The sequence below is a fragment of the Serinus canaria genome, chromosome 4, assembly GCF_022539315.1.
Source record: "Serinus canaria isolate serCan28SL12 chromosome 4, serCan2020, whole genome shotgun sequence".
In the NCBI taxonomy this organism is placed as follows: Eukaryota; Metazoa; Chordata; class Aves; order Passeriformes; family Fringillidae; genus Serinus; species Serinus canaria.
In genome coordinates this window covers 53303351-53324770 of record NC_066317.1, presented here as the reverse complement: position 1 = coordinate 53324770, position 21420 = coordinate 53303351, and the positions used below count along the sequence as shown (strand labels likewise).

The 21420-nt window shown below is 39.4% G+C and overlaps 1 protein-coding gene across 2 annotated transcripts in view; it reads right to left on the bottom strand.

Moving 5' to 3' along the window:
* CCDC149 (coiled-coil domain containing 149) overlaps positions 1 to 10748 on the bottom strand; it is a 51437-nt gene extending 40689 nt beyond the window's left edge. For both annotated transcript variants that reach the window (XM_030239185.2, XM_050973916.1), the window contains exons 1-3: positions 10596 to 10748; positions 2161 to 2322; positions 1591 to 1629 (exon numbers count right to left, since the gene is read on the bottom strand). In XM_030239185.2, coding sequence (XP_030095045.2) covers positions 1591 to 1629; positions 2161 to 2322; positions 10596 to 10643 — 249 coding nt within the window. In that variant the 5' untranslated portion in view covers positions 10644 to 10748. The remainder of the gene's footprint in view (positions 1 to 1590; positions 1630 to 2160; positions 2323 to 10595) is intronic.
* Positions 10749 to 21420: the final 10672 nt, after the last annotated feature.

Below are 21420 nucleotides of genomic sequence, written 5' to 3'. Positions count from 1 at the left end.
CAAGAGAGAACTTCACTCTTTCTTAGGTGAGAAAATGCTAAGAAATGTATGTATGATAATAATGGAAAAATATTCATAACTTTCTTTTATTGTTATCTGATGCATTTCTCAAAGCAAAACTATACTCTTCCTCAGAAAGGTTGCACTAACTACTCTAGGTTATCCACCTTGTACGCTACAGATACATTTCTCAGGAAAACAAAAACTCAAGTACACTAACCATCTACTACTACACAACCTAACATATATATTGGTCTGTTCAGCCTATCAATGACCCCATTTTCTTTCTTTCACTGCTACCTAGCATGAATACATAACTTCCTCAGGAAAAAAAAATTACTCTTAGGTGGATTATTAAAGGTTTTCAAGGCAGTTACCCTGGTAAGGCAAATGGCCAAAACTTAATACAATCACAGCTTCTGAATTTAGACTGAATTTGGCTAGTATTTTAGAAACAACTGTCAGTTTTATTTGTTTTGAAAGATGAAAGATGAATTAGAAGAGCTATGGGATGGTAAATCTCCCTTCCTACTTATCTCTGTAATGATCCATACACTGCTTTGGTTTTTTTCTTTCAACTGGATATTCCTCAGCAACACTCAGAATGCACAAACATGTATCTGGTCATAAAGTTTTATTAGAATTCTGTTGAAATAACAGAATTGCAAATAAATTATGCTAAATAATGAGGAAGTTAAATGATTCTACACTGAGCCACTGACTTCTTGGCAGCTATTTGTTTAAGTGCCTGAAGGAGTAATTATATTGCCTTTGGAAGTTTAGTTTAAAGCAACCAAAACCCTAAGCCGTAAAATTTTAAGCAAATAGCAAGAACTACTGCAAACTCTCAGGGAAAGGGTTATGAGTAAAACTTCTGATCCATTAACAGGATGTAATAACCATGTTTTAAACATAGTTAAAAGACTTCCAAAACTAGCAATTACAGTGACAATTTTGTTCTTTTAGGTTGTCCTCATCTCCCTGCTCCAGACATTGAGTTTTGGGTGCCATTTTTCTCTAAAAATTAAGATAATTTTAAGATGTGACAACCAACATTCTGCAACAGGGACACACTATGTAGATATCCAGGAACAAAAATGCATGCGAGCAGGCAAAAAGTTTTTCAGGGGAACCATAAAATGCAATTATCATTGTTTTACCACTTTAACTCATAGAGTCAAGTGGCCTGGGAGAATACTTAATGAAAAACAGCCCTCACAACAATAAATTAACAATTATGGAAAGCAGACAGTGCATTCCCAGCTTACTTTTAAGTATGAGAAGTCCTGTCACAAATCCTTTTTAGGACTCAATATGGAAGAATTAACAAAAAGGAGAACAACCTCAAGTCTCTGTACACTGACCAATTTGAGTCTCAGGTGAACACGAAAGCAATAGCCATATATTGTATAATTCAGGTATTTCAAAGTGAAATGTGTAGACAAAAGCAGAATTTCACAATTTAAAGACTGAGCTTTTCAATATTCAGAAATGCTTGCCTTTAAACCAGATCTCTGAATTAATATTTTTATGCTTTTGCAAAGTACCTTTGTAGCAGATAATTAACGTCAGTTGAAAAAAAATTCCTACCTGTTTCCTCTTCTCAGGTGGAAGCGATGGATCCCCATCCTACAAATAAACAGATATATTTTATTGGCAGCTTATTTCTGAAATCAGAAACTATATTAATTCTGCAAATCTAATGGTTGAACATGTATTTAAACTAAAATGTTAGCAATTTTTTTTAAATACTGCTGATTAATACCAGTAATACTAACTCTAACATAAAAAATTTCCAAAGTTGAAGATTTGTTTACATTTCTAGAACAGCAGTTCATTACAAATTTGTGTTGCATTAATTTTGATACTGGTACATTAAGCTGCTGTGGAATAATAATACCACAGTCAATTTTTAAATGGAATTATCACTGAAACAAATTTCCTCAGAGCATGCACTGTGTTTCTGCGTCCTATATAACAAGCACTGCCTCATCACTGCAGAATAAATGAGTAGTAATATGATCAGGGCTGTGCAGCTGCAGAACTACTGCAAACAAGTACCTAAACATTTTTACAGCAGCCATTATGGACTTCTTTCCAATTTTTTTTGAGGTTCACCTTTGTCCCCCAGTTATACAGTCTTCATAAAGAACAACCTACAATCAGCTCCCGATACTTCTTTTTCAGAGACTGGTGTCGTTCCCGCAGCTGGTTGGCCATAAGTTTGTACTGGTCTCTTTCTTGTTGACAGGTGTCCAGCTCTTTGGAAAGGATGAGCAATGCCTCCTTTTTACTTTCGAGTTTCCTTTTGCACACCAGATACTGCAGAAGAGAAAAAACCCATACCTGTAACAAGCCATTTCTAGCCAAGCCAGTACTGAATACAAGAGGGTCAAGTTCTGTGAAAAGCTGGAAGACTGCACAAGATCAAAGTCTGCCACAAATTGTCTTGACTTATAAATGACAATCGTGGGGAAGATATCTAGTATAGAAAGCTTGAAATCCATCTGTAAGGCTACATGTTCACCTGACCACTGTGACTTAGAAATATTTACCAATTTGAGTTTCTCATTCTTTTTCTTATATGCAATAGTATGAGGAACCTTGCAATTTGCCCAGCAGCCCTGACAAGGCTGCTAGAAGGAAGAAGCATTTGCAAAATCCCTTTCCTACATGTGTTCACAATATCCAGCCCCCAGGCAGCAACCACTCATTCCTGCTTCACTTCCCACTGCCATCCTTCTTCCCACTACCAGCAGTGTACTCTGGGCTCAGCCTCCCAGCTGGACACTGAAATGGAGCTATGTTATAGCAGAAGGGGCTGCATGAATGATAACCAAAATTTGCCTTGACTATGAAACAATTACAGTGTGATGCCCTAACACCACATGTAAAAGAAACTTAATTATGCCGTGATACTACAGGCACATGCTCATTCGAGGCAAAAAAATGGGAAATAAAGCAGGAATGCAAAAACACCTAAAAGGGGAGGGAAGGCAGAGATGAGCCTTCCCCTGCAGCCATCACTTCTCATGTGGAGGGGTCATGCACTAAGCAAAGCAGAACTTGCAAATCTTAGCTGTTCTGCATTAGCCTGATCTTCTTCATTGCCTTTCCACATTCAAAGGAAGAGTAACATGTATGTTATCCTCAATATTACTTGTCAGAATTTTCAGGTAACTTTTTTCACTTAACATGATGTTTGATCAGCAGATTCTTATTACACATCACTTGACACTGCCCATGCTAAAGTATGTATTTCCATTTCTGATGATACTGACATACAGCGTGGCTCTAAATACTTTCTGAATATCATCTGCAAGAGACCAAATACCATAGCAGTCATGAAAACAATTTACAGTTTCATTATATCCTCTGACAAGAATACTTTGTCATTATGGGCTCTTGCATAAAGCAACAACATCAGCACTTCCATACTGTTCAAGTCAATGCTGTTCTTTGGGACAAAAATCATTCTTTGTACGTACTACTTGCTTGGAACTAACTTTGTTAACCTCAATTTCAAGTTAATGAGAGAGGAAAAAGTGAGTTTGGTATACTAGTACAGACAACCTTTTCCAAAAATGGTAAATGCTTAGTTGCAAAAAAGTGGGAAGGAAATGAGAAAAGCAGTTCCAAGAAGGATTTGAACTCTCAAAAAGGACACTTCCACCTTGGATTAATTTTATTTCTGGCAATACTGAAGTTGAAATCCTGCCATAAATTTTCTGGATTATGATGCCTTGGCATCAACAAAGGCAAGTGTACCTATGTACTTATGTCCTTACTGATACCTTACACAAATGTCAAATCCCCTGATAAAGGACTGAAAGGTATGAGAAGCTAAACTTTAATATTGTCAGTAAGTGATTACAGTAAACTCCTTCAAACTTGATAAAGTAATTCCTTCCCTTACAGGGAAATATTTGTCACTCTCTCTTCTTTTTTCCCCCTGTTTCATCCCCTGTCTAAGTAATTCTAAAGCAAGCTTCTGCTAAATTGTTTTTAAATATTAACAATCTGATAGAGTAGTTGCAAATAAAAATTAGTAAAAGCAATCCTCACAATCACTTAAAAAAACCCCAACCCAACAGCCTAATTCCTGAACCAAGCAGCCTGTCCTGTTCTTCTACCAGGGAGAATCCCATGAAGAATGCAGCTGGCCCATCCAGCCAACACCTGCGTGGAGTGGAGCACCCTATACCACACACACAATGGGAGTGGAAAGAAGCCAAACATCTTGCCTTATACACCCATAGTCCTGCAGGTGCCTGCAAGCCTTGCCTCAAGTGCTGCTGGATGAAACCATGTATGAGAGTTAGGAGTGAACCAGAGCATGTGGATTACACTGAAAACCCCAGTGCTTACCCAGCAGGAAATCTAGACCTAGCAGCAAAGAAATCTTGCTTCTGCCATGAGTCACAGCTCTGCAAAGGACACACTCAGAGCATATGAGAAGGCTTCACCTTTTACAGAGCCACTGGCAGGGGCTGGGGAATTCTCCACTACCTATTAGCCTGAGGATAATGAACCATAAACAGATTGTGGGGACTTAATATTCAGGGTCTGAATGAAATGGAATAAAGATGGCCTCCTTGTTTAAAATCTGTTTTAACTAGATGAACTACATACTGATGATATTGGCATCTCTCCTCAATGTCCTGTTTGGATTTTACTATAAAATTACCACATAAAAGACTTTTTGAAGTAATTTTTGCCTTTTACACATATTGACTTTCCCAAATAAACAGAATAAAATCAGTTATAACATAATAATTTGTTTCCATGGCCTTATGGTACAAGAAACAATAAAGCCAGAGCATTTCTGTAGAATCTGATTATTCAACAGGGCTATGTTTGCAGTTGCCATTACCATTACTGAAGGAAAACCAAATTTCACAAAGACGGACCTCAAAGAGGCTATTCAATATATTTATTTCTGAATGTTAAAAAACAATGTAGCAATAATGGCCATAAAATTACCTAACAGCTGTATACCAGAAATGGGTTCTAGTCAGGGAAATAACTGAGTCCCATCAGCGATTTCCCTTATACAGACAAATAAATGCAACAAAATTGGTATGCTGTCAAAAAGAACACAGGAGTGTGACAAGTTGTTTTGGAGCAATGAAAGCAATAAGGCAAATTTTCTCAGTCTGAAAAAAAGTATTCAGTAGATGCTTCTGGCATTCACTCATGCAGAGACTTCTTCACCTGCAACTGAAGGAATGCCCACATCTCAGGTGCTGTTTATCAGTGAGACAAAAATGTAAATTCTGTTATCCACTACAGTAACTATGAAATATTTTTACTGTCTTTTGTTTCTTTTTAATTATTGGTACAAAATAATCTATGAATTCGAAAAACAAAGTGAAATGAGAACCAGCTGGTATACATTCAATCTAAAAGTTACAGTGTACGACTTTTCATATCTGTCTAGTGGCTTTTATCTACCAATGTGCTGTTATCTGCAATGAAGTAAATTATAATTGCCACAAGGAAGAACATAATAATTAAAGGAATATATATGACATCCTACATTACTGCCTGAACTGCTTTACAGCCAGATGACTACTTTGAAATTGAGTAAAAAGAGACTGACATTACAGGAGAGTGTAACTGCTCCAAGGTGACCCTCTACATCGAACACTTACTATTTGTTCATTGCTATTTTTAGTCACAAATCTGGGTAGATCTCATTAATGACGCTGTAGACATAGTCTAATAATCTGATGAAGCTGGGATACGGTCAAGGTTTTAGACTTTCTTTTTTTAAACCAACAAACACACTGAATTCCTATCAGAATTTTTTTTTAATTTGTACAAATTACTGGCCTATATTTTGGTATTTAATGACAATTAATGTCATGGAAAAAATCTAATTTTCTGAGAGTAGAAGCAGAGATACTATCTCCAGTCTGTGCTTTGGAATCATTATGGATCATATTCTGTCTTCTCTTGACACTTGAGGGCCTTGTGTCCTCAAATACTGAAGGGCTGCTATATTACATTGGGCCTTGAAACTCATCAACTACCATATTCTCTGAGAAACCATGAAGTCTACTCACCATCTTTAACAAGAGATCCAACTTCTACCAAACTGCTTTAAGTTTTATCAAATTTCTCCTGATTGTCTTGGAGACAATTCTGTTGTAGAAACCAAAGGGTCCCAAAATGCACTGCGATCTTACTGTCAGGGATGCTGGTTGACTGTGTTCCTATAATGTTGCTCCCCTGGACTTCAGATTAAACTGTTAACTTATCTGAAAGAGTCAAGCACTCAGACCTAGAGAAATTACAGGCCATTTGCTTGCCATTCACTCCCTGATGTGATTTATCTCTGATAAAACCTGAAATAATGCAGTGACCTTGGTTTTATCCCACAGTATCAACTCTGCTTTTCCTGCTGCCCAGCTCTTGCTTGACTGGCTGCTTCCCGGCTGCTGAAACACAAAGCAGGCTGGTATCATTCCCTGATGATACCAGTGATACAAGCAGCTCCTCAGAACACAATGTCTTGTCTTGATGGCAATGCTACACCATACCATCTTCACCAGCCATTTAGGAATACCAGTTAACACTACTGTGCTAGGTGGCCCAGCCCTCAGAAGTTTTGTATGCTGTGCATCAAACAACATTATTAATTTCTCTGTTTGCTTCACAACATCCCTGCAGGTCTCTTAGTCCAACCTGAAACATGAATACATGAAAAGCAAACCCTTATTCTGTTGCCCAAAAGTGCAGCATGCAGGTCTTCTTCACAGCACCCTCCCACAGCTCCCAAGAATTCTGGAACACAGTAAATCACAATGCCAGTTCTTTTAGGATTTTCATTTCATTTTCCAAATGTTGAAGTCATTACAATGCCAACCCAACCAACCAGAGACCTTAGAGTATCCGCTCCTCTTTGTTCTTCCCTACAGCCCCTGTATTTGTGCACATTAAGAAAAGCTGTTAAGCTAGTGGCTCCAATGCCTGTTGGTCCCCTCATAGAGGTTTGGCAAACTACATTTCATGCTTTGTTTGAGAAGGAAACATGACAGAATGTTACAGAGAGAATACAAACATGAAAATCTCACCAGTTTTCCTTCCTCTTCTCTCTTGCCCATATAAATAATTGTGCAACCAATGGGAAAGGTGCGCTCTGCCAATTACAAGCAGGCTAGGTATCTCTGCTGAGCAGTTCGGTAAGTCCAAAATTACTAGGCAAGGGAGCTCAAGAGACAAGCATATCACCTCCCTCTGGGCTGCTGAAGACCATACACAGTCAACAACCAAGAAGTAGCCTCTTGTGAATGAAAAATTAAACGGAAATTACATCTCTTCAAACTAGCTGTAGAAGGCACAGTCACATATGAGTAGCTGTAAACAGCATACACTAAACACTCTAATGTGTGGGAGGTGACAAAAGAGAAGCATTTTGATATTGGATTTAATTCTAGAAGTTGGCAAATCTGAGGCACCTTGAAGATCATTAAGTTCCAAGTCTGCTGCCATGAGCAGGGACACCTCCAACTAGTCCAGGTTGCTCAGACTCCCATCCAAACTGGCCTTGAACAACTGCAGGGATGGGGATGAGGAATGGAATGTACTCTCGGAATAGTATATTGAGATTTATGAAGATCACTGGTTTATGGAGGACCTGGGCCACCAGCAAGAAAGTTCTTGCTGCAGCTCAGTCTCTTGTGTCAAACCAGCAGTTATTGACCAGGTCTTCACCCTACAACTTTACACCAGCTTTTAAACACTCTAAATGTGGGTCACTGAGTGACATAAATGATAGATGAAAACCAAGAGTCCAAGCAGAAAAATTACATGGTAAGTCAACAAAGTAATTAATCTTTCATATATGTACATATTTTTATATACCTATATATACATATATACACACACACACACACAGATATATATATATATATATATATATATACACACATATATCCATATATCCATCACCAATACATGAAATTAGCTAGAGAACAGGTAAAATGTGGATTTTTCCTTCTGAAGTGAGTTCTTTTGCATCCAGCTTGTGAGATTATCAATGGAAATAATGACTCTTTTATGCTCCTTCAGTGTTTGCTAAGTTGGCTTTGTCCCAGTATTCCTACCTACGTCATCCTATTCAGTTAGTTTAAAGAATGCTCAAGGTATATGTGGTGCAAAGATTGTTCAGAGTACCAGGTGCACACTAGGCCTGAAAAACATGTGGCTGTAAAGTAAGTGGAAAAACACATAAATATGGAGGCAAAAGAACAAGCAAGAAGTTAGTGGTGAGCATAATAAAAACAGAGGAAGATATGTGAAAGGGTACAGAGCAAAAGGCATTGAAATAGAACCAAAGTCATAAGGAAAATGAAGAGTAAACAGAGAAAAAGACTGAAACAGACAAAAAAAATTCTTCTTTTCTAATGAAAAATGAAAAGGCAACCTACAAAAATAAATGCTGTGTGTTCAAGTGTTTGTGCATAAGGACCTAACATGCATCCTTACCACTTTTCTTAAACCTGTAGCACCATAGTTTTAAAAGTTACAGTTGCTTTGACAAGTATTTCAATTATTCCTACCTTTCAAAGCTAGAAGATTGGGCTTCTGCAAATGAAAACGTATTTCACCACAGGTCTGAACCCACCAGCTTCTGATCTTTAACACCCAGATTTTTAACCCCATCTTATGTTTTAACTGTCTACCATCTGCAATGGAGGAGTGTTTGTTTAGAGCTACCATGGCTTTTCTTGCCTGTGTTACCTTGTATTTTGAAAGCATTTCAAGATTTTTATGAAATGCACAGGGGAAAAAAATTGCCCAGTAGACTCTGAAGCTAGGAGGCCTTGAGAAAATCTGTACCACTGAGGGATATGGTAAATTCAAAAAACTTATTACAAGTTACTTCAGAAGTCTGAGCCACTTTCTCACAGACCCATTAGGATTTGGAGTTAATGGGTAAAACACATGGAGTGAATTACAACAGCTAAAGGAAGAGGTAGGCAAAAGAAGAAAACCTGTATCTTGACAGCAAGGGTAGCAACAGGCTGTAAGCCTGCTGAGGAAACAGAGAGAAGATAAGGAAAGGTGGAAAATAAGACACTATGCCTCTAATTTTTCCTGACAAAAAGAAATTATATGTATGTTTCAGTATCTGCAAGAATGCAGCTTAACACAGTCATTAAATTTTACTACAATCAAGAAGCCCCCTGAACTGAAGTAGGTGTTCAATTTTAGGATAGACTTTCTAGGTTTAACTATATAAAAAGTAAAAAAGTTCCGAAGTAATTCTAAATGACATTTCAAAGCAGGCAACAGCAACATTTCCTCTGAACAAACCTGGTGATTTACCTCCCATCTGAAATCACCCTCATCCAGAAAAAAACTCCATTGGATAAATGAGATGTCAGCAACACTGCACAACCAGGATACTACTAAAAGTGCACTTTTCACTTTCTCCTGGATCATTCTGTGTCTTTGGAAGTCCTGTATTCGCAGTCTCCAATTCTGGATGTACTGTGCTAGCACAGATCTGAGCCCATACAAACTCCCACTGAAAGCACCAAGAGCAGTGACAGGTTCAACAACCTAAACTCAAATATCTTTTTGACAGGTCAGGGCTTTAAGCCTTACACTCAGTTAGCAGGCAAAGCCCACCTGAAAACAAGGGAATTTCCCTGGGTATATCATACTGTAGGACAGTAGACTCAGGTTTATCCAGACCAACGCCATTTGCACAGAAGTTTTATCTGCTAGCTATAAGCATAAAATTACTGTTTTTACAGTAATGCAATGTAAAAATCAGCACGCCAGCCTGCTTCATGAGTTTGGCTAATAAACAGATTTGTCTTCAATAACACTCCTTTAAATGATACTGACCTCAAGTTGGTTTGAGTTTGCTAATTTACCCTACGTAAGTTATGTGTACCTGTAAATGCTGTGGATGCTTTAATGAGGATGCAGTGGACAATAAAGTTTCTATTCATGTAACTGAAAAATCCTCCACCTGTTGAGGCTCGTGGACACGGGGCTATTACATTCTTTTCTCCCACAGTATAAAAGTCACCATGGGTCTCAAAAGCCTTTCATATGTGACTGAAGCGAAGTAAAAACACAAGGCATACGGCACAGGGGCAGCCGGGTCACCCAGGCCGGTGCCGCAGCTAGGCTGGGCTGGGCTGCGCTGTTCCTCCGGGCCCGAGGCCTCGGCCATTCCCGCAGCTCAAGGAATCCTCGGCGTTTTCAAACCAGCCGCAGCAGCGGCAGCAGGGCCTAGAAGCTGCTCTCCGCAGCCCCAGGAGGTTAATACACGGAGCGGTTCACAGGCCCTTATTGCGGTGCTCCGCAGCAGCGCAGGGCCGCGGCGGCAGCCCGAGCAGGGAAGGGCCGGCAGCAGACGTGGCCACACGGCGCAGCCGTGACCGGCACAGCTCGGCGCCCCCCGCCCGCTGCCGCAGCCGCTGCCACCCTCTCGGCCGCGGGCCGGGTCCCCTGCCAGTGGCTGTCCCCCTGTCCCCGGCATTTCCTCGAGGCGCGGGGAGCAGCCGGGCCCGCCCGCCGCTCTTCCTCGCTGCCAGGCGCCCCGGCCCGCGGCCCCCCCGCCGCCTCACCTCGCTCAGCAGCCCCTGCCAGTCGCTCTCGCTGCGGTGGGAGCTCATGGCTCCGGCGGGCTGCCGTGCCGGTGAGCAGTTCCTCCGGGCCGGCCTTCGCCGAGCAACCCGCGGGAGAGGCGGGGACTGCGGCCACCTCTGCCGGCCCGCCCTGCCCCCCGAGCGCCGCCGGGACCGGCCGACGCTGCAGCACGGCCGAGCTGCCGGCGGGGTCGGGCCGCGGGGCAGAGCGGTGGGGCCCGAGCGGCACCTGCCGAGGGCTGTGCGGGAGTGTCCGGGGTGTGTGTCCCAGAGAAGGGTCCTCCTCTCCTTACGTGCGCCTCCTGCAGAACAGCTCGGCACTGCTGCCATCCCAGGCCCTGGACAGCCAGACTTCCGTGAGGACTGGTCCATGAGGGAAGCGGCATCAGGGAGGCTTTAGAATTAGATATGTGTGTAACAAAATTACGTACACACCTGTGTTGGATGTGTATTGTAAACCTCAGCGGGAGGACAAGGCAACCCCTTTCTCAAAACATGATAGTGGAACACTGCCCACTTTGGGCACAGGTCTCCGCTGTTGCTCAGTTCACGGAGGTGTAAATAACCTCATGACCCAGGACTTGATCTGGCTTCTTTATTTCCCGGTTAGCACAGACGCTCCTCTGTCACCACTGGATCCCAAGCACGGCACCCACACAGCGCTGCTCACCCTTCCTGATGGCTCTGCTCCAGCCATGCCCTCCGCAGCTCCCACGGGTACAACATCCCCAGAGACCTGGTCTACCGTGAGGCACATCATGTGCGATCTTTATTGTACTCCTGACACGGCGAGTATCCCCAGGACTTACATTTTCCAGGCAGAGTACAAGCGTAATTGCATGGAGTATTCGAACAGTTTGATCCACAAGTACTCTTTGTTTTAAATAACAACACAAACAGCACAAGACAACATGATAAAATGTGGATGCCTTGTTCCTTACCACAATTTACCCATTGTTAAGATTTGTTTGTGGTTTGGTGTCTAGGCACAATGTCCTTCTGTTCTCTAAAATGGCTTGGAGAGCCCCATTTGACAATTTTACATCCCTTTGAGCATGTGATGCCTTGGCCTTGCCACTAAGAAAATTTCCGTTCCAGGTGCTTAATTAATGGCTTATATAGAAAGAATCATGGGCCATATCTAACTCAACAGGAACTCTCTTTGAATGGAAGATTATCAATTTTAATGAATGCCTGTGGTTATCTACATATTAAAAAGGGGGGGGAAGTCCAGGAGAGCAGCTAGCTTTATTATGGAACTTTAGTTGGATAGTTTCAAAGTTCATACATTTCACCTACAAAATATTAACTTAGACATTTTCTCCATGAACCATTTTCTCCTCTATTAGCTGTTCCTCATCTCTAGGCATTCTGTAACTTTAATGGTGTAGAGGGTACATTTGTCTTTGCTATATGTCCATATTTTTCTGTGGTTTACATTGTCATGTGTGTGATATATTCCAGTCCTGCATCTCCTTGCAGGCTTCTCAGCAAACTGTTTCTGAAAACAACACCTTATTTGCACAGGACAATCGGAAATAATGAAAATTAAATTAACAAGAACTGTAATTTAAACCACTGCTTAAAAGAATTGTTAATTATATTAGAAACTCAAACATTTTCTTAGTGTTAATAGTTAAAGTTATACAACTGCTAGTGCAGATGAACCAAACAGAATCTTTTTCCTAGTTCTGCTTCTCATTTACAGAATTTCTCTCCTTTGTTTTCTTGGTTGTGTAGCATGCTGGACTCAGAATACTCTTGCAGAAAGAGCACTGCTTTAAGAAAGATAACCCTTCAAAAGCCCTCATTTTTGAGGGATGTCACTCATTTTAATCCCAAATATGCTGGCACTCCTCACCAACATAGGGTTTTAGTTTTTATTGATGATAAGTATTCAAATGAGAAGTAAATATTCAAGAAAGGTTATTAAAACAAAAGAAATTCTCAATGTTTTCAGCTCTTATGATTTTATCAAAAGACTGATGAGAGCTGGTGTTTTTCAGAAAGCCCAAGCTCTTGTATGAGAATAACCACTTTCTTTTGAAGTAAAAGTAAGATTCAAGGGAATAAATTAAAAATGAGCTGAAATGTGCCTTGAGTACATTTGATAGGATCAGAAAGAAAATAAAAGGACCCAAATATGTATTTTTTCGTAGTCCCTTTCAGTTCCTGATATCAAACTTTTGTCAGTTTCTTTTTTCCTCTCTGCCTTACCCACGGTTACTGCAAAACCCCAGTTTAACAGTCCCAGTTGGAAGCAGGCTATTTCTCCAGCCTCTAGGCAGGAACAGATTGAGATATGGGTCCTGTCGTAACTCAGGCAACCAAGTTAGGATGACAGAAAAGAAATACTGTCACCCTAGTTTATAAATAGGAAACTGAAGAGAGTTGTGATTGCCCCGCCCAAGAAAACTGAAATTTCAAACAAAACCAGCAAGCTAAATTGCAGGTTTCATGAGTACTAGTCTGCTGTTTTAATTGCAAAACTAACAGGGTGTCTTGTTTTTTTCCTGCCTGCTGCAGTAACTGCTTTTGCACTGTTGCCTTGCCGATATTAGAACACAGTGAATGCCTGAGACAAAAAATCATCTCTCAACCTTCCTCTTCAGCTACCATCCCATTGTCTTTGTCTCTAGATCTGTTATCTTCTCTGCTTTCTTCCTCTATACATTCACTAGATAAACTTATCTGCTTCTAGTGTTTCATCTTCCTTCTCTGCAATTCTGCTTTGTGATCAATCTTTCCCTTAGTATCTTGATTTCATCTGTCTTTTCACCAGATTACCCACCACCTCTCTAAGCATTTTCTACATTTCATTAAGAAAGCTCCAAACTTTCTGAAAAAAAATTTTTGGCCTGGACAAATTACGCATTCAGAATCAGATCTAAGCTACTGTGTTAAATTGATGCAAGTACTCAGGTAAACATATGTAACAGATTTGAACAACAGTTTTCATTTGTAGGAGATTTAATCAACATTTCTAAAACACAGCTTTCAGAAATCAGTGTCTTTGTTATAAATTAAGAAAGAACATAGCCTGGGTTTGTATCCATGGACAAGCAAATGAAGGGATTGCTTCAAATTTTGTAGCCTCTTTTTGTCAACATTTGTCTGCTGCATTTACACCATCATTATATCTATGTCCAACTGTAAGGAAATATATGAGTAAAAACCCAGTGTAAATCCTTAAGATCTGGACAGGCTACATAATTGAAATGTACTGAAAGCATGCAGTGCTTCTCTTCTGAAGGATGTTTCGATCTGATTCTCCATGGATGTTTCAGGGTTCCATTTAATCAGGGTTTAAATGCCTCTGAATGAGAATATAACCTATCAAAGGAAAATCATTCATTTTAGTAATCTTGGTAATTTATATTGGCATAATTCTATTTCATGTTCTTGCTAATCTGATAATAACCACATGCTCAAAACTTCATGCACACATTTTGGAGAAAGTATACTGTGTTTGTTTGGGTTACCATTATGTTTAGCTTTTGTCTGTTCCCATATTTTTTTTCTTTCCTTTACTTTTGCCTTTCCTTTTTTTAGAGGCTGCTTTTTGTCCATTTATATTCCAGCTGCACCTTTTCAATTTTCTCGGGTTCATTGCCGGTTTCACTATCCTGTATCAGCTCTTCTACTTCACCATGCTTGATATGTCAGCAGGACAATATGATCTGCAGATCAGAAGCAGTTTAGCAGTTATTAATTTGTGTTGAATCCTTTTGTGGCCAGTCAAGTCCGTGAAGGACACATCTTAGGCAAACAACAAAGATCTCTAAAATGATGGTGTTTCTCTTTTCCTCTTCAATGGTTTCAGACCTTCAATATATTGCTTTCCTTTGTGAATTAGATGCTTCCTGTAGCATTAAAATTTGAGGCAGTCTTTATTTTCTTCTTATTTTTTTCCTTTTTTAAGCTATCTTATGACTGGTAGTGCAACTGAATACTGGAATTCAGAGTAGCGTATCTGTCTCCTAGACAGAGAGTAGAAAAGAGAGAATTTTGGGGAAGAGACGGAACAGACTATGATCTGTACACACCAACTCTAGGATGAAATTTGGTGTTGAGGTCTGGCCAAAGAAGTGGGGAAAAGCAAGGCAAAGCAGCAGTTAAGAGCAGGGAGTACAGGTAGTGGGCAGGATGCCCATGGAAAGAATTGAGGGGAAAGTTTTAAGATGGTGAGGTAGAGGAGAGACTGCAAATTTGGAAACAATATTATTTTGGAAATGAACAAACACAAAGGAACTGTCCTAACTTTTAGATTTTCTGAATGACTGAAAATCTAAAGTCAAGAGTGTTCCGTTGTACAGATTTTCTAGTAGTAATATTTTATGCATAAGTTCATATGCAAGTGCTTTGAATAATTTTGTTTTAAAGCCTGATTTCTCCAAAGCCCAGTGATGTTGCAGCGTCTGACTCTTAGGCAGACTTCTGTCTAGAGAAACCTCTGGCCTCCAAATACCAAAGTCTTCATTGGAAAGCAGCTGATTAGGTTCTTCCTAGCTTGACTAGGGCGGAAATGGTCAAAAAATGGGTTGCATGGTGGGCACAGGTGTTAAAGCAGGCAACCAGCCCCTAAAAATTGCTTGCAAACACTCATTACATGGAACTGTTTAGTTCAAACACTCTCTTTTGTGGACATACTTAACCTGACACCAAGTGGAGTCCCCAGAAACACCAGGCTGTGGATGAGGCTCTACAAGATGCTGGTGGCATCAAAGCCACCTTGGACAAGAAGGCTCTAAGTTCTCCATAGGTATCTATAAAATTAATGGGTTTGATCCAGGCTGTACTGGAAAGTTTGGCAATGTTGTCTGTCCTAGTAATAGCAAATAACCATGTAGGGTTTAATAACAAGTTATGTTCACCAGCAGAATTTATGGCTCTTCCCACACCATAAGAATAAGGAAAATTCAGTAGGAACTAAAAGATAGTGGTAAAGAAAACAAGTACAACATCTCAGAGCCTGTTTTAAGGCTTGTCATTACAGTTGAATAGAGTTAGTGTAAATGAATTCTGTTTTCCCAGAGGCATCAAATTCCTCCTGTCAAGACAGTCTCTCAAGAGACTTGAAAATCTCTCACTGCCCTCCTGCATTATTATTATTTTCCTTAAAATTTTCTTGCTATTGATGTAACTAAAAATTGAGTATAAGATCAGAGAAAATATTTTGTCAAGTGACTCAGACAGGCACAACTGATGGATACTAAGCAAACATGTACTGCATTTTATTTTCCTTTGAATGCACTACAAAAATATGAAAAATAGTTCATTTTACTAAAAATCCAGGTGGTAAATTCACGCTACTTTATGCTGCTATGAAACTGAAGAGTGACCCAGTACTGCCATCAAATCTGACATATGAGTGATTTTTCAGACCTGTAGGTTCAATTTTCAACTGGTGGGGTATGTCAAATCCCTGAAAACTGTCAGACCATTGTAGTGACATTTATTGCTGTGACCACACCAGACTCTTCAGCACGAAGACCATCACTTTATATATGTGGTCAATACTCAGCAGACTGTAAGCAAACAACAAGATAGCCTACATAAAGTGCAGCCAGATTGATCCTGTTCTTTCTAGTCATTTTAGGGAGAATAAAGAAAGAAAGCCCACTGGCAAAGAGCAAAAAATGGAATTGCAACAGAACTTACTGAGAATATAATAGCAAAATAATATTTCATTTGAAAATGTCTGTCTGGAAAAAAACAAAATTTCTCAGCTTTGATGTGACGTTTCTCTGGGATCTTGAGGAAATTTCCCATCAAACCCTGACTGTATGCTTTCGAATGGCTATGGCACTGAGCTAAGTTTGCCTGGTTTATATTCAAATTACACAGACTCTTGGGACTTCAGCCTCAGCCTTTTTTAAGTGAAGTTTGGTGAGCATTCTCTTACCTCCCTGGAAACTGGTCCAGTTAGTAAAAGCAGTTGAATCAAGAAGCTGAAGCTTTTTTTCTCATCCCAGGAAAGACTGTAGTAGAAAGGATATAACCTCTCTCTTCACAGAAATACTTAGTTATAAAAGTACAACAGATTTAACAAGTAATTAAGGGGTCTGTTTATATACTCCAGTTTTGAATCAAAAAGAAAGAGAACCTTCTAATTACCTCAAGAAACATTGGAGTAGATGCTGTTCTAGAGTGACTGCCTCTTTTCTTTGCCCCTGCTACTCTCTTGTATGGGGAAAAAAGAGTCTCTTTTCTGCATATTTTCCTTTGTGAATTCTGATTGTTAAATGTCAGATAATTGCTCTTATACCTGTCAGATAATTACCTGTCAGATAATTGCTCTTATACCAGGTGGCTTAGGAGCATTTTGCAAGTATATGCTTCCCCTTTAACTGCTCTGGACAAGATGTAGATATGTAAAAGTTGTAACATTACTCCAGAATTTCACGTGGCTTATCCATTTAACTGATTATATTGTGATCTTACTAAGTTATTATTCCAGTGAAAGTAGATCTATAAATTTAATTTGTTTATTACTGCTTGATCTACCTTTGAATTTCATACCTTTTTTCCTTTTTGTTTTTGGTTTGATACTGTTTATTTTAACTTTCAATGAGAATGTTTTTTTTCCCTCATGCTTGTTGATAACAATCTATTTAAAATATAATCTCCTGGTCCTAGTGAGATGGATGCTATGTTTGCTTATTCACTCTGACAAATCGTGGAGGCATTAAACAGTCAGTACCAGGAAGAACTCCATAAAACTAGATAAGGTAATAGCTGAGGGCTCTGACTTGTACTCAGCAGTGGGCAGAAATCACAGGCTGAAATGTCTCTCCCTGGCCCTTGCCTTGTTCTCCAGAGGCAACTTGTAGAGACAAATAAAAAATTATGAAACATCTTCTGAATCAAAATTTAAGCCAAACATACTGAAATGAATGAAAAAATGGATTTCATTCAATTTGTACATGTCATGCATGTCTCTGGTACTTTATTTAGCCATCTGGTTTACATCTACTGTCTTTTAAAAGTGAGATTCCTGAAACCTGCCAGCAGAACACAAGAAGTAGTTTTGTGGGTGTGTACTAGCAATTTGGTGTGGTTTCCAAAAATAAGGGACAAAGACACTGAGATCTCAGCTGAATAGGTCAAACTCTACATGCTTTTGCCAAAAATATTTCCTGCATGAAGAGTTTCCTTTGGCACAGACCTCAAGGTTTAAATCAATATTCACATTAAGTAGAAGTATTTTTGTTTTTAGAAATACATTTAAAGGGTGGAATAAATAAAATTAATTAATGCTTTCATCATTGGAGGTGTGGTCAAATCATCAAATTGTTCAAGCTACTTCAAGGCTAGAAGCTAAGTTCCGTGGTGGAACTTTAAATGCTATGAGGTGTCTAATTCCCATCAAAACTTTAAGATGTGTAGCCTTTCTCCTTTAAAAGAAGCAATAACATATCATCTAACGGTGTGTATTGAGTTATGTGGTGTGGTATTTTCCACAAGGGTCACAGGATGAAGGAAGAGACAAGAAAGTTGACTCCATGTTTCAGAAGGCTTGATTTATTATTATATGATAGATAATATATTAAAACTATACCAAAAGAATAGAGGAAAGGATTTCACTAGAAGGCTAAGCTAAGAATAGAAAAGGAATCAAAACAAAGTCTTGTCTCTCACCGAGACAGTCCGGCCAGGTGAACTGTGATTGGCCCGTAATTGGAAACAGCCTGATGAGGCCAATCACAGATTCCCCCTGTTGCATTCCACAGCAGCAGATAAGAATTGTTTACAGTTTGTTCCTGAGGCCTCTCAGTTTCTCAGGAGGGGAAAAATCCTAAGGAAAGGATTTTTCATAAAACATGTCGGTGACAATGTGGTCCCTCATTTCATGTTTGAGCTAATCTGTGCACACAGAGAATGAGTCTTTATTGGAACATTACTATTTTAGGACCCTCCTATGAGCTTGCTGTTCTCAGTCATATTTGTACTCAGTTCTAGGCTGTTCCTCATTCTGTTCCTAAAACAAGGAGGAAAAAATTCACTCAGTAAGAAGAAATCAAAGATTGTTGTTAAGGTACTTGCTTGGACATTTTGCTGATGGAGAGTGAGCTCTGTACTTTCAATTCTGCATTGTGCGTGGGTTTCACTAACAGCACAATGTCATTTTTTTCAACTTTAGTGGTTGGGTAGATTCTGACACACCAGGAAAATGTATCTGTTTCAATTTGGTATTTAACAAGGTGCACAGATGGTGTTACAAAGCAGGTAGAAGTGGTTAATCACCTGTGAATTTTAGGCATTTTTCTGCTGTCTATAGAGGACTTGAGAACTGCATTTACTGCATGGGTTTCTCCACCATGATTTGCATTTTCATGGTTGTTTTCAATCAATCACCCCAGAGTGGTTTGCAGGTCTCTTCATTCCAAAGCAGTGAAGACCTGCTCATGTCCACATTCATGGTGTAACAAATGATTTGGGACCTGAATCGTGTGGTATTCAGCATACATGTTCAGGCAAATCCAGACCTTATCACACCCTGAATTGTTTCATTTTACTGACACCGTCTGTTTCTTGAGCCTCAACCAATTTGTATTCCATTTCAAAAGTTGTCCCCTATGCTCTGCTTTCTGACCTTGTAAATTGATCTCCTGTACAGTCTGTAACAAATACTTTCCTGAAATCTGGATGAATTATGTCAACGATTTCATCTTTATCAATTCAGCAGTGCTTTGAAATGACCCTAATACATTTGTCATACATGATCCTCTTTTAGCAGAACCAGGCAACTTTCCCTTTACTAAATCACATTCCTAAATGAATTGTAATCTGCCTTATAAATGTTTCCATTATCTTGCTCACTACTACATTCAGTCTTACAAGTCTGTATTTCATTGGGTCTTCCCAGTGTCTCTTTTTGACAGCTACTGAAGACACTAAACCGTGAAATGCCTTTCAGGTAAATATTAAGTGCTCCTTAAAAGAAGAAGAAAAAAATTAAAACCTAGTAAGATGTACTCCTGGTGTTCAATAGTAGTTTTAGACATTCACTTAAATGAATGGAGAATAAAGGAGGATTTCTTTATTGCTGGCAGTTAGTGGCAGTGATGGATCATGGCTTAGACATTCTCAGTATGCCCAAACAATTTCAGTGTACAGAATTTTATATAGCTACAGCTAAAATTCAATGAACTGATTCAGAAGGTTCAGGATAAACTATAACAATAAGTTAAACCCTTAAATCGATTTGGTATTTTAAAAAGATAGGGAGCAGGAGATGTCATCTTCCTTCACAGATCTAACATTAACTGGAACTGTAAATCCAGAGCAGAGTATTGGTGGATAAGAGTATATAACGTGTGATTTAGGACCCATCCTAGAAGTCAGTGAGGATTTGAGTACACCAACTCTTAAACATTATCAGAGCATTATAAGGGTCCATCCAGAAAGTTAGGAAGTTTGGTTTTTTTTAAGAATAAAGATAAATTTCATATCTTAAAGAGGCTATTTTTGAAGAGTGCCCGGCAAGATGAGAAAAGAAAATTACTGTGAAAGAAGAAGCAGAGTAGCAGAGGCATAGATAACCACTCATCCTACTATCCTCCCAAGATACGAGCTGAGGATGATTTCTATCAATGACTTCCAAATATAACATTATTCAGCTTTCATTATGTTGTCAATCTAATTTGAATGTAAGTTATTCAGAGCACATGGCTGGTTTGCCTTTGTGTTTGTCTGTAAAGCATTGCTCCCCCAAGCCAGGAAAAAAGAGAATTCTCGGATTAGAGGAGATAACGTCCTCATTGAAAGTCCTGTGTACAAATGCTTGTTTTCTAATCACCTTTTTGAAACCTACCCCTGCTATACTACACTGAGAAATTCTTCTTCAAAGTAAGAAGAATTGCAGCTTATTTTTTACTAACCCTGGAACAGCCTCTCTGCTTTATGAGCAATGGGAGAAACTCCTGCCAATTTACATTAGATTCTAGGGAGGAAAAAACACCTTAATCCCAAGGTTTGGCTTTGGTGATGACCTGAAGGTCACAGAACTCTCAATATTGAACAACCTTCACGTCTGAGATGAAATCCTGAATTCTCACTGAAGTGAAATAGAATTTTTTTGTTGACCTTAGAAAAGCTAAGGCTTCAATTCTTCTTTTTGAGACAGGAGTTAATAAAGTTTTTGCATTCTGTGGCATGGTTACATACAACTGAGTGCTATAGAGATAGCCCACAAGTAATATTGAAAATATTACCCCTAGATCTGCAAGATCTAAGAGAAAAGCCAAAAAAAAAAAAAAAAAGGCTTGTTATGTGCTGGCAAGTCCACCTTCTTTATCTTAACTCTAAATAAAAGCATAAGAGTTTAACTGAAGAACAATTTAAATCTGAGAAGGTGCTCTTTATTAGCCTACTGAGTAATTTTCTAGATTTCAGCTTCCCTTTCCCATCCTCTCTCTCTTTACAATGAATCTACTCTAAATCTCCCTGGTTTTTGTTGCATTGTATTTTTGTCCCCCTCTTTGTATTTGTTTTTCTTTCTGCTCTTTCACTCTAGATGGACCCTTTTTGTATCTGACTTTATGTGTCTGCCTGCCTTTGAGCAGGGCCTGACTGAGGAACTGGTTCATAACTATAAAACTCCAGACTGGAGAGGCTTTCCCTGAATCCCCAGGCCCACCACTGGCCAACCTGTGGTTCCAATCTCACTCTCAAACAAGGACAGTGAGCATCACTGTCTCTTGTTTAAGTCTGACAGGTTTTTTTGGGCATAAAGCTACATGTGCAACTGGATCAGAAGCCATTGCAGAGCACTTGTGAGGCACTACAGCACATCCTACAT